Source organism: Triticum dicoccoides, chromosome 2A, assembly GCF_002162155.2.
Source record: "Triticum dicoccoides isolate Atlit2015 ecotype Zavitan chromosome 2A, WEW_v2.0, whole genome shotgun sequence".
NCBI classification, from domain to species: domain Eukaryota; kingdom Viridiplantae; phylum Streptophyta; class Magnoliopsida; order Poales; family Poaceae; genus Triticum; species Triticum dicoccoides.
Genome location: NC_041382.1, coordinates 4,565,424 through 4,579,301, shown reverse-complemented (window position 1 = coordinate 4,579,301; position 13,878 = coordinate 4,565,424). Strand labels below are relative to the sequence as shown.

At 42.5% G+C, this 13,878-nt stretch overlaps 2 protein-coding genes across 2 annotated transcripts; one reads left to right on the top strand and one right to left on the bottom strand.

The window, feature by feature from the left end:
* Positions 1 to 2,183: 2,183 nt before the first annotated feature.
* On the top strand, positions 2,184 to 7,268 carry LOC119352682 (TOM1-like protein 1). Its single transcript, XM_037619258.1, has 4 exons — positions 2,184 to 2,350; positions 3,359 to 3,912; positions 5,556 to 5,801; positions 6,493 to 7,268. The coding sequence occupies exons 2-4, from the start codon at positions 3,391 to 3,393 to the stop codon at positions 6,925 to 6,927; spliced, it is 1,203 nt and encodes a 400-aa protein (XP_037475155.1). The 5' UTR covers positions 2,184 to 2,350; positions 3,359 to 3,390; the 3' UTR covers positions 6,928 to 7,268.
* Positions 7,269 to 9,935: 2,667 nt separating this feature from the next.
* Positions 9,936 to 13,872, bottom strand: LOC119358563 (probable WRKY transcription factor 75). The gene is made up of 2 exons (XM_037625047.1): positions 13,447 to 13,872; positions 9,936 to 10,307 (listed from the first exon to the last, which is right to left on the bottom strand). Exons 1-2 carry the CDS (start codon positions 13,842 to 13,844, stop codon positions 10,088 to 10,090), a joined length of 618 nt encoding a protein of 205 aa, XP_037480944.1. The 5' UTR covers positions 13,845 to 13,872; the 3' UTR covers positions 9,936 to 10,087.
* Positions 13,873 to 13,878: the final 6 nt, after the last annotated feature.

Here is a 13,878-nt window from a genome sequence, read left to right as displayed (position 1 = left end):
GATGGTTCCAGCAAAAAAATATTATGGTGGTAGCAAAAAGAGTAAAATTGGGCATGATTCCAGCAAAACCAAAAAACGATGGTAGCAAAAAATCTTGATGGTTCCAGCAAAAAAATATTATGATGATAGCAAAAAAAGTAAAATTGGGCATGATTCCAGCAAAACAAAAAAAAACGATGGTAGCAAAAAATGTTGATAGTTCCAGCAAATACATATTACGGTGGTAGCAAAAAAACTGAAAATTGGACGATGATTCCATCAAATCAAAACGCCTGTAGTAGCACAATTAGGAGCTGGTTCAAATATCTGGTCGCCGTGGTTGTAGCACTTGTCTGGGCACGGTCATCCAGCCCGTTGCCTGCCCGTGGTTGTGGTCACCCACCCGTCGCAGCTCCCGGCGAGACCAGTTGCAGCTCCCGGCCAGGTCGGTTGCAGCTATTCCCGTCCACCAGGTGCAGATCCACGGCATGCTTCCCCCTCCGCCAAGCGCCAACCCATGGTCCATCACACGGGGGCGTCAGGGAGTAGGAAGGGGAGGGCCGACGAGCAGAGGTGAAGAGAGGAGCAGGGGATGCCTCGCCGGTGGGGGCCTCACCGGAGAAACCGCGGCACTGGCCGGAGGCAGGCTCATGGAGAGAGGCAAGTGGGGAATGGATATGTGCGAGAGATGCTGAGGAGAAAGGCGAGCAAGGGACGAAGGCATAAGACACGGATGGTTGAGATATAAGAGAAACTCCAATGGGGCGACCCATTTCGTCCGCCCGCGTCCGTTTGGGTCGGCGCGGACAAAAGTGTCGGCCCAACGTGCCGACCCAAACGGACGCGCGTCCGTTTTTCATCCGCGGGCGACCCATTCCAGGCCCATTTTTGAGCCGGATTTGCGTCGGCGCGGACACGAGACGGACGCGCGCGCTCGCCCTTTTTTCTCACCGGGCCCGCTGGTCGGTGGCACATTGGATTCACACCCTCGCCCGCCTGCTACGTCGCCGACGCCGCCGGCCATTTTTTCAGATAAAAAGGGATACATAGATAATTCTAGCGTACACAGATAAGAAGAAAAGACCACTACTCGTCGATTTCTGAATCCGACTCGGTAATGTCCTCCTCCGATGTCTGAATGTAGGCGTCAGCATACGCCTCGTCTTCAAAGTCCCAACCCACCGTTTCTCGTAGCTTCAATTTCAATTGAGCTGCCTGCTTCCGCGAACGCTTGTCCTCCCGATAGGCGGCTCGCTCCCTCCTCCTCGCGTCCCTCTCCGATCTAAATTGCTTGTAGAACTGGCGCTCGTCGACGATGTCCTGCGGGTAGCCTTCACGCCATAGCACCAAGGCTTCCACGTCCTTCTCTGCGATGGCGAGGCGACGCTGCCGTCTCCGGTGGACACGATGATCCTCGTCGGTGAAAAGCCGCGGGAGAGGCGCCAGATCCTGCGCCCGCTGGCTCGACACGTTGGGAAAATTTATATCTCGACGAGGCCTCAGGAGGCGCCACGCCGCCGCGTCGTGCGCGCGGGCCGCCTCCTCTGCGGTGTCGAAGGTGCCGACGGCGAGACGTTTCTCGCGAAACCAGATCTCGGCGGAGAAGGCGCCGGAGCGTTGCTCGCGGACTCCGCGAAAATCCGAAGCGCGTAGGCGGCGGATCGACATGGTGGTGCAGAGGCGGCGAGAGTGGGCGGCCGACAGAGTGTGGAGAGAGCGCCGGCCGCGGCGCGCGCGCGAACCTTTCCCGCGCGCTGGAACGCCAAAACCAGCGCGCGCGAACCTTTCCCGCGTGCTGGAGCGTCAAAATCAGGGCGACGATACGATGTTAAACGCGCGCGGTCATGAAAATGGGTCGGCCCGTTGGACGCACTGCCGACCCAAAACTAAAAGAAGGCGAACGGCGGGCGGGCGGCCGACCCAAACGGACAAAAAGCGGACAAAAACGCCGTCCGTTTGGGTCGGCCCGTTGAAGTTGCTCTAAAAGGACGGGTGTGTGCGGGCCCTGTGACCGCGTGGCACGGACGTGGTGGCTCGCGACCGGCCGAGCGTTTGGCCGGTGCGCCGCAGCCAAACGTTTACCTTTTGGTCTTAACATGTCTATAACTATGTGTCTTGATCACCGTGATCAAAATTATACTAGTACCTTACACCGGAGGGAGTATTACTGTTCACGCGGGTCCAAAACGGAGTGCTCACTGGAGTGAGTCTGCGGCCGCACGTGTGTGGGAAGGGAACTCGCCAGGAGCAGAAGAGAAGAGGAGCGCCAGCCGAGCCGCCGCCCCGCCGCTGACTTGCTTCTCTTCCGCCGCCGCCGCCGCCCGCCAGATCTGATCTGGTCTGCTACCCCCTTCCCCGGACCCCGGCCGCGGTGAGTTCTCCCCCCTCCCACCTCCGTCTTGGTTTCCTCCGGCTGCCCCCCGCGCGCGCCGTTCTGGAGCTTCCCCCGTCAGTCAACGCCCTCCTTCCTAGTCGTAGGCGTTCGATGCAGATTTGCTAGCTGCCAGTAGAAGCAGACCACTTGCCTCTGGAGTCTGGACTCGACCCGCCCCTGGTAGAGGAGACATGTTTCGGCTCTTCAGATTTGAGTGACACTGAATCTAGCTAGCTGCTGCACTCTGTTCAAATTTGACTGGATTTGTTCCTTCTTGTCTTGGGCCCTTTTTCTCTTCTTCATTCAAATTTGACATGTACTGTAGCACCACAGAGTCTATGACTCCTCCTCCTCGGTTTGTCTTCAGGCCCACCCCTGAAACTGGTGTCTTGATTCTACTACTGCTAGGAGATGTGTTGAGTGTTCAAATTTGACACTGTGAATCTAGCTGCACTGTGCCTGGTAGAGCGATTGTTTTCGCTGAATTCAATTGCAGGAGCTATATATGCTGCAGCACATAATTACCCCAAAAGTCTTCCGCCCCGCTTTATATTATATATAAAGCAACACGGCCGAGCTGCAGCACATAATTGACAGACACAGGTCATGGGTTTGCACAAGTTTGACATTGGTTATATATATATACCATGGCCCTTGCTGAATTTTCTTTTCTTGTGTTGATGATGAAAAGGATTGGTCTTTACGCCCCGCCCTTGAAATTGGTACCCTCATTGTACTACTGCCCCTGAAATTGATATCTTGATTTTACTACTGCCTACTGCTAGGAGATGTCTGGCCTGTTCAAATTTGATACTGAATCTATCTGAACGGTGCCTGGTAGTGCAATTGTTTTCACTGAATTCAATTGTAGGAACAATGCTGTCTGTAAATAATTGACACACAGGCCAAAGGCCATGGGTTTGCACAAGTTTGACATTGGTTATATATATACCATGGCCCTTGCTGAATTATCTTTTCTTGTTTTGATTGATGATGAACATTCAGGTGGTTGGTTTAATTAGCAGCGGTGGAAGAAGATGGGCGACCATAACCTGATGGAGAAGGTGACGGCGCTGAGCGAGCAGCTGAAGATCACCGGGACGGAGGTCGGCAAGAAGATGACGGCCGGCATGAGCTCCATGAGCTTCAAGATGAGGGAGCTCTTCCTGGGGCAGACTCCGGCCGACAAGGTCGTCGAGGACGCCACCTCCGAGAGCCTGGAGGGGCCCGACTGGGCCATGAACCTGGAGATCTGCGACCTCATCAACGCCGGGAAGGTGAACAGCGTGGATCTGGTCCGCGGGGTCAAGAAGCGGCTCGTGCTCAAGGATGCGAGGGTTCAGTTCCTCACCCTGTCCCTTCTCGAGACCGTCACCAAGAACTGCGAGAAGGTGTTCTCCGAGGTCGCCGCCGAGAGGGTTCTTGATGAGATGGTCAGGCTGGTGGATGATCCACTGACCGTGGTGAATAACAGGAACAAGGCACTTATGCTGATTGAGGCTTGGGGAGAGTCCGGCGAGGAGCTCCGCTACCTGCCGGTCTATGAGGAGACATACAAGGTACCTGAAGAATTGTTGTATCACATTCTAGTTGCCTGATTCTGTCTCATAGCAGTGAGAGTCTATATTTTCATTTCTTGGTCGAGAGTCTATATTTTCATTTCTTGGTCAACGAAAAGTTGGCCCAAATAGCGTGATGTGCTTTGCAATGTAAGTACAGAAAACAATAATTTAGGACCAAAAGGTTGAAGTAACTGAAGATACCTGCATGAATGGGTAGCCAGCATGTGATTTTTGGTAGAATATCGACAGGTTATGGTTGAGACGTAGGGTGAAAAGTAGATCAATATATGTAAGAGTCTTAGCTCAAGATGATGAACAGAACAGATACAAATTACCCAGTTAGAAGAAATACTGTAGATTTGTAGAATGGGGATTACATAGTACATCTCTGAAATCTGGCTGCTAGTCAAATAAAAATGTTCAGTACTTTCCTTCAGAACTCAACATAATGCTAGAAATACACACAATTTGAGCAGTTTTATGGGTATATTGACCTACTAAATTAACCTTTATATTCACATATAGATGAAGCAGTAGTTGAGGGAATGCATGGTTAATTTGATGCATTATATTCACATATAGATGAAGCAGTAGTTGTCACCTGAAAAATAGATGTCGTGACTATTTCAGAAAAAAGACGCAAACCATATAGAGAATAACTAAATTATATTCTACCAAAACATCAACATGTTATGGAAGTAATTTAAGTCCATAAGTACTGTTATAAAGGAAGGGGCCGTTTGACATTTGGAGTCAGTTTTGGCAAAGAAACATTACTGAATGTATAGGTGACTAGGTGTGTAACCTAGGGGGTACTGAAGTAGTCATTTCTGAAACTGGCATGCTGTAGTCAGCAGGAACAAATAGGAGGCACTAAATTCAGAAAAAACTGAACTTAATCTTAAATATTGATGGGAGTAATAATGTGGAAGCAACAGTTAAGTAGAAGCACATGCCATCAATTGGTTGGTGCTTTTCAAAGATCGAAGATAGAGGGAAGCACCCGGTTTTATCTCGAGTTATCATGAGATGAAACAACTTCAGAATGAAATTGTTGTTTGAATTACAGAAGATAGAACCGGGTGCATCACAGTGAATATTTAAAATTGCACATTTAGCTCCAGTAACATACTATTTGTTTAGCTTCCGTCATTCTCCACCATAAAAAAAGAAGCTTCCGTCAGTCTGAAGGAAGAGTGATGATCTTGGCACCATGAATCATTGTACTATTATCATTTGGTCATTCCCTATACTATACCACCCCCTTAATACCTGTAAGTAAGAAAATACAGTAGTATGCAATAAGCTTAGTGCTTTATTAGTTTACGCTTCTCACTTTTGTGCTTTAATATGTTTCATACTTTTGTGTTTAGAAGTGAAGAGTGATAATTTGTGGTGGTCATATTTTTTATGCCGTCAGCGCTTAAATTCATGGCTTCATGGTTGAAGAAATTGTAGTGAACAAATTTTGGCAGCAGCATTGACATCTACTCAAGAAATTTTTGAGTCAAATAATTTGTTGTTTCAGTGGCCAGTTTGATGTAAATCCATATGATTTATCTTGCAGTGAAAAATATATCATGCTTTAGTAACCAAGGCAGTGCCTATAAATGACAAACTAGCTAATATATTTTCTGTAGAGCCTGAAATCAAGAGGAGTGCGGTTTCCTGGACGCGACAATGAGAGCTTGGCCCCCATATTTACTCCACCACGCTCAGTTGCTGAAGCTGAAGCTGGTGCAAACTTTACCCAACAGACCTTTGAAGATGTGCATATGCATATATATACTGCCGAAGAAACAAAGGAAGCTTTTGATGTTGCGCGTAACAGCATAGAGCTTCTTTCAACTGTTCTTTCTTCTTCCCCTCAGCAGGATGCTTTGCAGGTAACTGGACTTTGTGTAGCAACCTCCAAGTTCGCATAAATACCTTTTGACTGATGTACACTAATTCACTTCACACAATAGCTGGACTAGTTCTCTGTGGATTTTTTCCGGTTAACATTTTTTTAAATACCTGTTATTATTATTATTATTATTATTATTATTATTATTATTATTATTATTATTATTATTATTATTATGCCAGTGCCCTGGTTATTTTATTCTATTGCATGAGCGTAGCACTCTGTTTATGAGATACTATGAAGTTCCCCTCTATTCCTGAACATGTGTTATTCTAGCATTCAAATTTTGTTTCTAAATCAATATCATTTACAATTCCATGACAACTTTACTCCAATTCTCTGAGCTATCACAAGTCCTAGTTTCACATACATTACATAAACTTGTTTTGCCAGTCATTTAGCTATAAGTCAGAAATGAGAAGGCACTAAATGCTTAATTGAGCATAATATGATAGTTCCCTGTTACCGATTGCATTCACTGCAAGGTATATATTTTTTTTGAAAGCAAGGTGTGCGTTTAAAAATATCAGTGCAACATAGACTACTTACTTCAGTAATCAGACTATCATTTACATGTTATTTTACTGGTTTGAGGTAGATTTTTGTTGGTCATACATTGACATTGGCTAAGAGCTAGTATTATGTTTTGACTAGTTCTGTTACTTGCACAGGATGACTTGACGAACACCCTTGTGCAACAATGCTACCAATCCCAACACACCATCCAGAGATTCGTCGAGACGGCCGGGGACAACGAGGCCATGCTCTTCGAGGCCCTGACCGTGAACGACGAGATCCAGAAGGTGCTATCCAGATACGAAGAGATGAAGAAACCCGTGGCACCAGCGCACGCGGAGCAAGAGCCGTTGGCCATACCGATCGCCGCAGAAGCGGAACACGAGGATGCCACCGCCGTCGGCAGCGAAGAGGCCCTGGTCAGAAAACCGGCCGGTGCTCGAGCAAAGCCGGATGGAGACGACGGTATGCTCGATGACCTCGACGAGATGATATTCGGCAAGAAGGGAGGGGACAGCAGCTCCTCCCAGGAGGATGCGGATGGGGCCCAAAAGCAGGACACGAAGAAAGATGACCTGATTAACCTCTGAACACCAGTTCCTGGGATGAGAAGTCACTGCGAGTTTTAAGACTGCCGCAGAATGGCGCCTGACTGTATTTCATCTGGTAGAGGATTGGACATTCATTAGGGTTTAGGTCGTTCGTCTACTTATATGCACCCGATCGATCATCGGTAGCTCAGTAGTTGTGCTCCGTGGTTTGTCGTGTTGATCAGTCACTTATCATCTTCTGGTTTCGTGGATGCATCTCAATCAATCTATGTACTATGTACCACGAATACATGCATCTTTTTAGACAGTTGTGAAGAACACTCATCCTTGTCAAATTCTGCATCAATATAGTCTTACACCAAATGTTTTTTCCACAGTTATCGGAAAACAGTTATTTCTGCCACTTCTCCAGTTACACTTGCACATATTATGTTTGGCTAGAATATATCACATGGATAAGTTTTATCTCAAGGCCTCACATCATAAGCCTGAGGTATGGATATGCCATAACTAAGCCAATTTCTCGCTCATGGCGAGTTTGAGTTAGCGCTCGCCTACAGCAGCCAGTTCGTGGGCCACGACTATCAAGCAGTTTTCCTTTCATAGCGGTTTTCCTTCCATTTTTAGCGTGTGCGCTTGGTTCGAGTTCAGTAGGTTGGGTTCCATTTTGTCAGAGACTCGCGACCGGCCTGGTATGCTGCTTTTCAAAACCATTTTTTAATTTTCGATTTATTTACTTATGTTCGTTTCTTTTCCGTATTTCCTTTTTACTCTTTATGTTCTCATCCTTTTTCCTTTATTTTAGCTCCCATTTTGTGTTCTCGTGCAAAAATGTTCATGGCGTTTTTCAAAATTGTCCGTCGTGTATTTAAAAAATGTTCAGGATGTGTTTCAAAAATACATTTTTATATAATTTTAAAATGTGTTCATATATCAAATAAAAATATACATGTATCTTTTATCTAAATGATTATGTAATTAAAAAATTCATGTATATTACTCTAAAAATGTTCACATGATTAAAAATGTTAACGTATTTAAAAAATGTCCTTTAATTTAAAAATGGTCATGTGGTACTTAGAAGATATTCATCCTATATTAAAAATTGTTCATCACTGTTTAGTTTTTTTGCTATGTATTACAAACTGGTTCATCATATATTTAGAAAATGTTAAGCATAAAACAAAAAAATTGTTTACTGGGCATTACAAAGATGATTATAGTGTATTTAAAATATTTAGTTATTTAATTTCAAATTTATTTTCCCCTATTTATTTTCTTTTCTAGTTTTTGCCTTTTTCTTGTGTTTTTCACTCTTTCCTATGTTTTTTTGGAGTTCTCGCTTTCCTGGCAGACACTCTTTTTGAAAACACGACAAACATTTTAAGAAAGGTGATTAACATTTTCGAAATGCACCATGAACATTTTTTAAGAAGTCGAAGTATTTCTCGATTCAGAATGATTTTTATTCAAATTGACTAAGAAAACTCTTCAATACATAATTACCATTTTCAGCACAATGTATATTTTTAAAATATGCGATGAATATTTTAAAATACATGATAAAACTATTTTTTAACATGTTGAATATCGTATAATACATGCTAAACATTCATAATATGCACAATGAAGATTTTTTAAAATTTCATGAATATTTTTTTATAAATATGTGGGAAGCTAGAAAAAAATGAAAAAAATCGAAAAATAAAATAAACTGACACATTTTTTGTATATAATTCTTTAAAAAAGTACTCATCTATCTCTAATATGAATTCATGTATTTTAGACTCAAAGAATGGATAAAAAGAAATGAAAAAATTAAAAGAAAGTAAAACAGAAAAAAAATGAGAAGTGAATGCCTATCGGCCTGGCCCATGTGCCGCTGCTTTCTAGACGAGCAACATGAGTTATAGATGCACCCATCATCACCTATGACCTTGTGTTTTCTCATAACCATAAGTAATTTTGTAGTAGGCACAAAAGCCCACTCGATCGCCATAACCGGCGCATTAATAATTCTACTAAAATCCCTCCACTTGCTCTTCTTTCCCTTTCTATTTCCACCCGCACCGAGCCGCTCGTCCTTCCATCTTGAGACATGCCGCCCCTCTCAACCCACTTGCAAGTTTCCATGCTCTCAACACACATTTTATCGCTCCCATCACTTTCCGCATCGACTCTCTGCTAGTTTCATGTGCTGTTGCTTGTCGATGCAGGCTCTCCTCGGTCCACTATCTCCATCCCGTGGAGGTGCTGATACCTAGTCATGGCTTCAACCCAGCAGATGATGTGGATTTATGCTAGGAATTTAGTGATCTGGTCACTGTAGAAAAGTAGACAATGAGACGTGGTTTGATTATAGAATTCCACGAGTGCTGCATTTCCTGGAACCCTTACTTGCTTCTCCCCATGTATTAGTCAATACAATACATCCGGTGACAAAGACGGCTGAGGCTAGCTTTGAAAACATCCCTGGCCAACCACCACACCAGATCTAGACACCCCTCCCTTGACCCCGTGTATTTGACTACCAACTTCGTATAGTCTATTTCCGCTACCACGCTATATTAAGCCTCTGTTACAGGTGTTCAACATCAATATCAAACCTTCCGATAATACTAAGCCCAACTTTGCTCTATACTCACATTATACACCAAGTAAAATTAATGCAGTTTTGTATGTTTTGGTCACAAAAAGGGGTCCTCATGTGGTCATATGTGCACAGACTAATTCTGATAGAGATTGTTTCACATATGTACTCCATCATTTTTTATTGGAATATATGGATCAATGCTAAATAGGAATACAAGAAAACAAGTACAACTTAAACAAGTCATACTATTGTGAAAAATTGAAAACAAACACATGCATACACGCATCGTGGATATGATATGGATGATTTTTTTACTAGATCTGAAATGGATGACAAGGAGCTGTACAACACTAGTGCACACATACCCCTGAGGTGCTAATAGTTTATGTGTTTGTATTGATCGATTAGTCCATAATAGTCCATCTACAATTGAAAGAAAACATCAACAAAGGAATGCAAAAAAAGTCGCATGAGTAACCTGCACCTATCTAGCTATGGCATCATGCTTTATTACTCTTTTACGTTTTCACATGTCTAGGGTTAATGTACAAATCAAAATAATCTCTGCGAGTGCGCATAGGCATTGTTTAGCCATGCATGTGATGTTCATTGAAACATGTGTTGGTTGCCAAAGGTTTGGGAGACGTTGTTAATGCCTGAGTAGACCTGCATCTGGGTGAGTATGTGCTCAAAGTTGTCATTAGACTTCTCAATTGGGTGCGTGTGGGTGCCTTCATATGTCGTTACCACCACACCTTCGTCCCGCGATAGCCGCTGCACCTGCTTCTTCACGTTGCATCCTTGGTGCGTGCATCGGTAGTAGCTCCTGCATGTAACAAACAAGTTAGTACTTATTTAAAGGCTATTGTGCTACAGGGATCATAAGAACAACAACAAAGCCTTTTAGCAATAAGGTGGTGGTGGTGGGGGGGGGGGGTAGACTAGACTTAGAGTAGGGAGCACAAGAATGGTGTTCTATGGAAAGCTCTTGTGTACATCATTGACGTAGGAATCCACCCAATTTCTTATACATATCTATGTAGGATCGAGGCATTTTCATGGGTGCTTGTTGTATTTTATCTTACCAGTTTGTCCTACAATTGCATATATTTGCAATATCTGTTCCACACTTGTATTCCTCTCAAACTCTTGTTCTCTTTTTCTTCCAATGTTACCCATTTTTAAAATCCAAGGAGGCTCACGGAAGTTATCCAAGCATTATCAATTGGTATATGTTCTTAGATATATGACTAGTAAATGATTTAAACTAGTAATAACAAAATGATTTCATCATTTGTTGCTTTAGTCTCTTGCAATTCAATTGACATTAATATACTTTCTATGTTAGGATGGTTCATAATTGTTCATGAGATTGGCGTGATGTGCCATATCACTATTTTTTAAGATCTGATTGTTCTGGAAAAAGCCTATATCACAATGGTAAATCATTGTTCTTAAGGATTGAAGTCTAATAAATATTTGGTATCTGTCATTTTATCTCATTTTTGGCCTGCCATAAATATTTGCTACTTTAAGTATTATATTATTTTTGCAAGTGTATAAAATTAATTAAGACATGCATCAACATACACATAAGTCGGCTATTTCTTGCGCCGATGTTAGAGGAGACTATCTATCTATCTATCTATCTATCTATCTATCTATCTATCTATCTATCTATCTATCTATCTATCTATCTATCTATTATGTTATAATTAAAGCAATACACAAATAAGTCACCATGTTCATCCAAATAGGCTAAATTAGTCCTTCCATCATATGTGGTAATGGCTTTGATTTAAAGTCAATTAATAATGGAACATACATATCCATATCTTATATAAAGGTTGTTATATCAAAACAATCACGAATCAGCACATTGTGTATGACAACGGTAGAACATGGATAGTGTCACCTCTAACATCTGCAAGAATTTGAATTGACAATGACTTAGGCATTAATTGGACAATGGCTTACATACGAATCCTATGACCTTTTCTACCATACTACAATTTATTTTAGCAAGTATACAGGTTAATCATTGATAGATATTTATTGTGCTATTCTCCCAGTTCATGCAAAGCAATAGGTAAAGATATAGGACTATTAGTATTAGGGTTACAAATATCTAAATTTAAGAATGAACTTCTTGATAGAAGAGTAGTATATATACAACAGTAGGTAAAGATATAGAACTCTTTTCACATACATAGTTTGATCAGAAATAAAACATAGCCAAATTTGATATTCGTACTCCATTATTATGGTGACATATAGCTTAACACATTTAATTGTTTACACGGAGTGATTGGGTATATATGTACAATTAATCTAAAACTGAAAATGGAGAACCCATTTTTTAAAAACTATTTGATTTCTTTTTGGTATCATATAGTTTGCAATGATAGAGGACCAACACGAAATACAACATGTCTTAGATATCTCAATATGCATGGATTAGTTTGGTCAGAAATAAAATATAGCCAATTGATTTTCATACTCCATTATTATGGTCACAAATGGGTAAACCAATAATTTGTTACCATGAACAAATGGATTTATATGTACAATCAAACTAAATTAAAAATGTAGAACAAACCTAGAATAAACTATTTGATTTACATTTGGTATCATGTAGTTTGCAGTGACAGAGGACCAACAACAAACTCATCATGTTTTAGATGTGTCAATATGTATGGATTAGTTAGAAGGATCAACATGCATGGATTTAACTAAGGTATATATGCTTGAATTGCATGTGCAAAGTTCACGACAGTTGTAACCGACAATAAAATAGTACATTTTGAGAATTAAATAGGATATAAGCTTGTACTAGACCTGGAAGCTAAATATTTTTGTTCTGCAACAATAAAGTTTGGAAGTCAATTATGTAGTAAAGTTTTCTCGATTATGTTGAAAAACATTAGTCACATACTACGAAGCAAAGGGTAGCAATATGTTATGGAAAGTTTCCACAAAAATACAACTGCTAATTATACTCAAACCAATTGATTTCCATTCAATACCATGGAGTATGTAGTGACCGAGGATTAACATCAAGTAGTTACACACCAAGCAGCACATATCCGATGTATCGACATTCTTGGATTTGTTAAATGTATAAACCTTAGTGGATTCTATTATACGGAAACGCCATTTTACTCTAGTATAAAGGAGTCAAGCTTGGTAATCCTTGAATTGTCAGCCACTTTCAAAGTTCATGGCAATTGGAGCCGAGATTATTCAGTAGTTTATTCTTCACAATTTTTTTTTCCATATCACCATCATTTACAGTTTCATGTATGAAATCTAGCTAGTATGTATGAAATCTAGCTAGTATGTACGAAATCTAGCTAGTATGTACGGGCCAGTCTGCTAGTTGCCTGGCTAGTAATAATATAAGCATAACCCAGGCCCCTAGAGGGGAAAAGGCCAGACAGCGTCTGTAGTCGGTAATCCCGAAGAGAGTGTCTTTTGTGCTCCAGGTGGCATGCTAATATGGTGACTTAGTTAGGATAATCTATAGACACAAGGAGTAGATAATGTGGAGCGTTCAATCCACCTCTAACTGGTGGCTCAAATTATTCCTAGTCAAATTCGATCGCCATCAGCTCTCTATTTATTGGCGATGCCCATCAAAATCACGTGGAACTTAGCTAGCTTTTTCGCCTAGACTAGATGATGAGGATGAGAGACATGTCGTTATCCCATGTAGGCAACCACTACCAGAGCTTGGAAGATTCACTGGGACTCCATCTCACCTACTTTCTTTGAGCCCATCAAAAACATGAAATTGCACGCCAAACAAATGGAAAAAAAGAACACAAAAAGGAGAAACAATCAATGGTTAGAAGTCCCAAACAACATCTAGAAGTAAACCAAACATCAAAACAATTTGATCATCGATCAGTCAGGATCAGCAAGTCAAGGTGTCATATGAGAAATTAGGGCACGGATTTACAGACCTGGGGAAGTTGTTGTTCTTGACGGCCTTCTGCCCGTACTTCCTCCACCGGTAGCCGTCGTCGAGGATGTCGACCTGGCTGCGCGTCTGGAACGCGAACCGCGGCCGCCGCTCCCTCTTCTCGCCTTTCTTCTTCCCGACGACCACGTCCGCCTCGCCGCCGCCCTGTGAGCTACTTCCTGCACGATCATCGCCACCATCCTTTGATTCGGAGGGATCCTCCTGCTTGGACCCCGAGAAGAGGCCTTGGCCCAAGCCGCCGCCGCCGCCGGTGTTATTGCCAGCTGCTTGACCATGGTGATGTAGATGGTCATGGCTGCTCGCTCCTGCCATGAAGTGGTATGAATTGGACGTGGAAGAAGAGGGCTGCGTCCCAAACAGAATGGGATAATTCTCCATGGCTGCGTTACGTTGAGCTCGAGCTAGAGGGAGA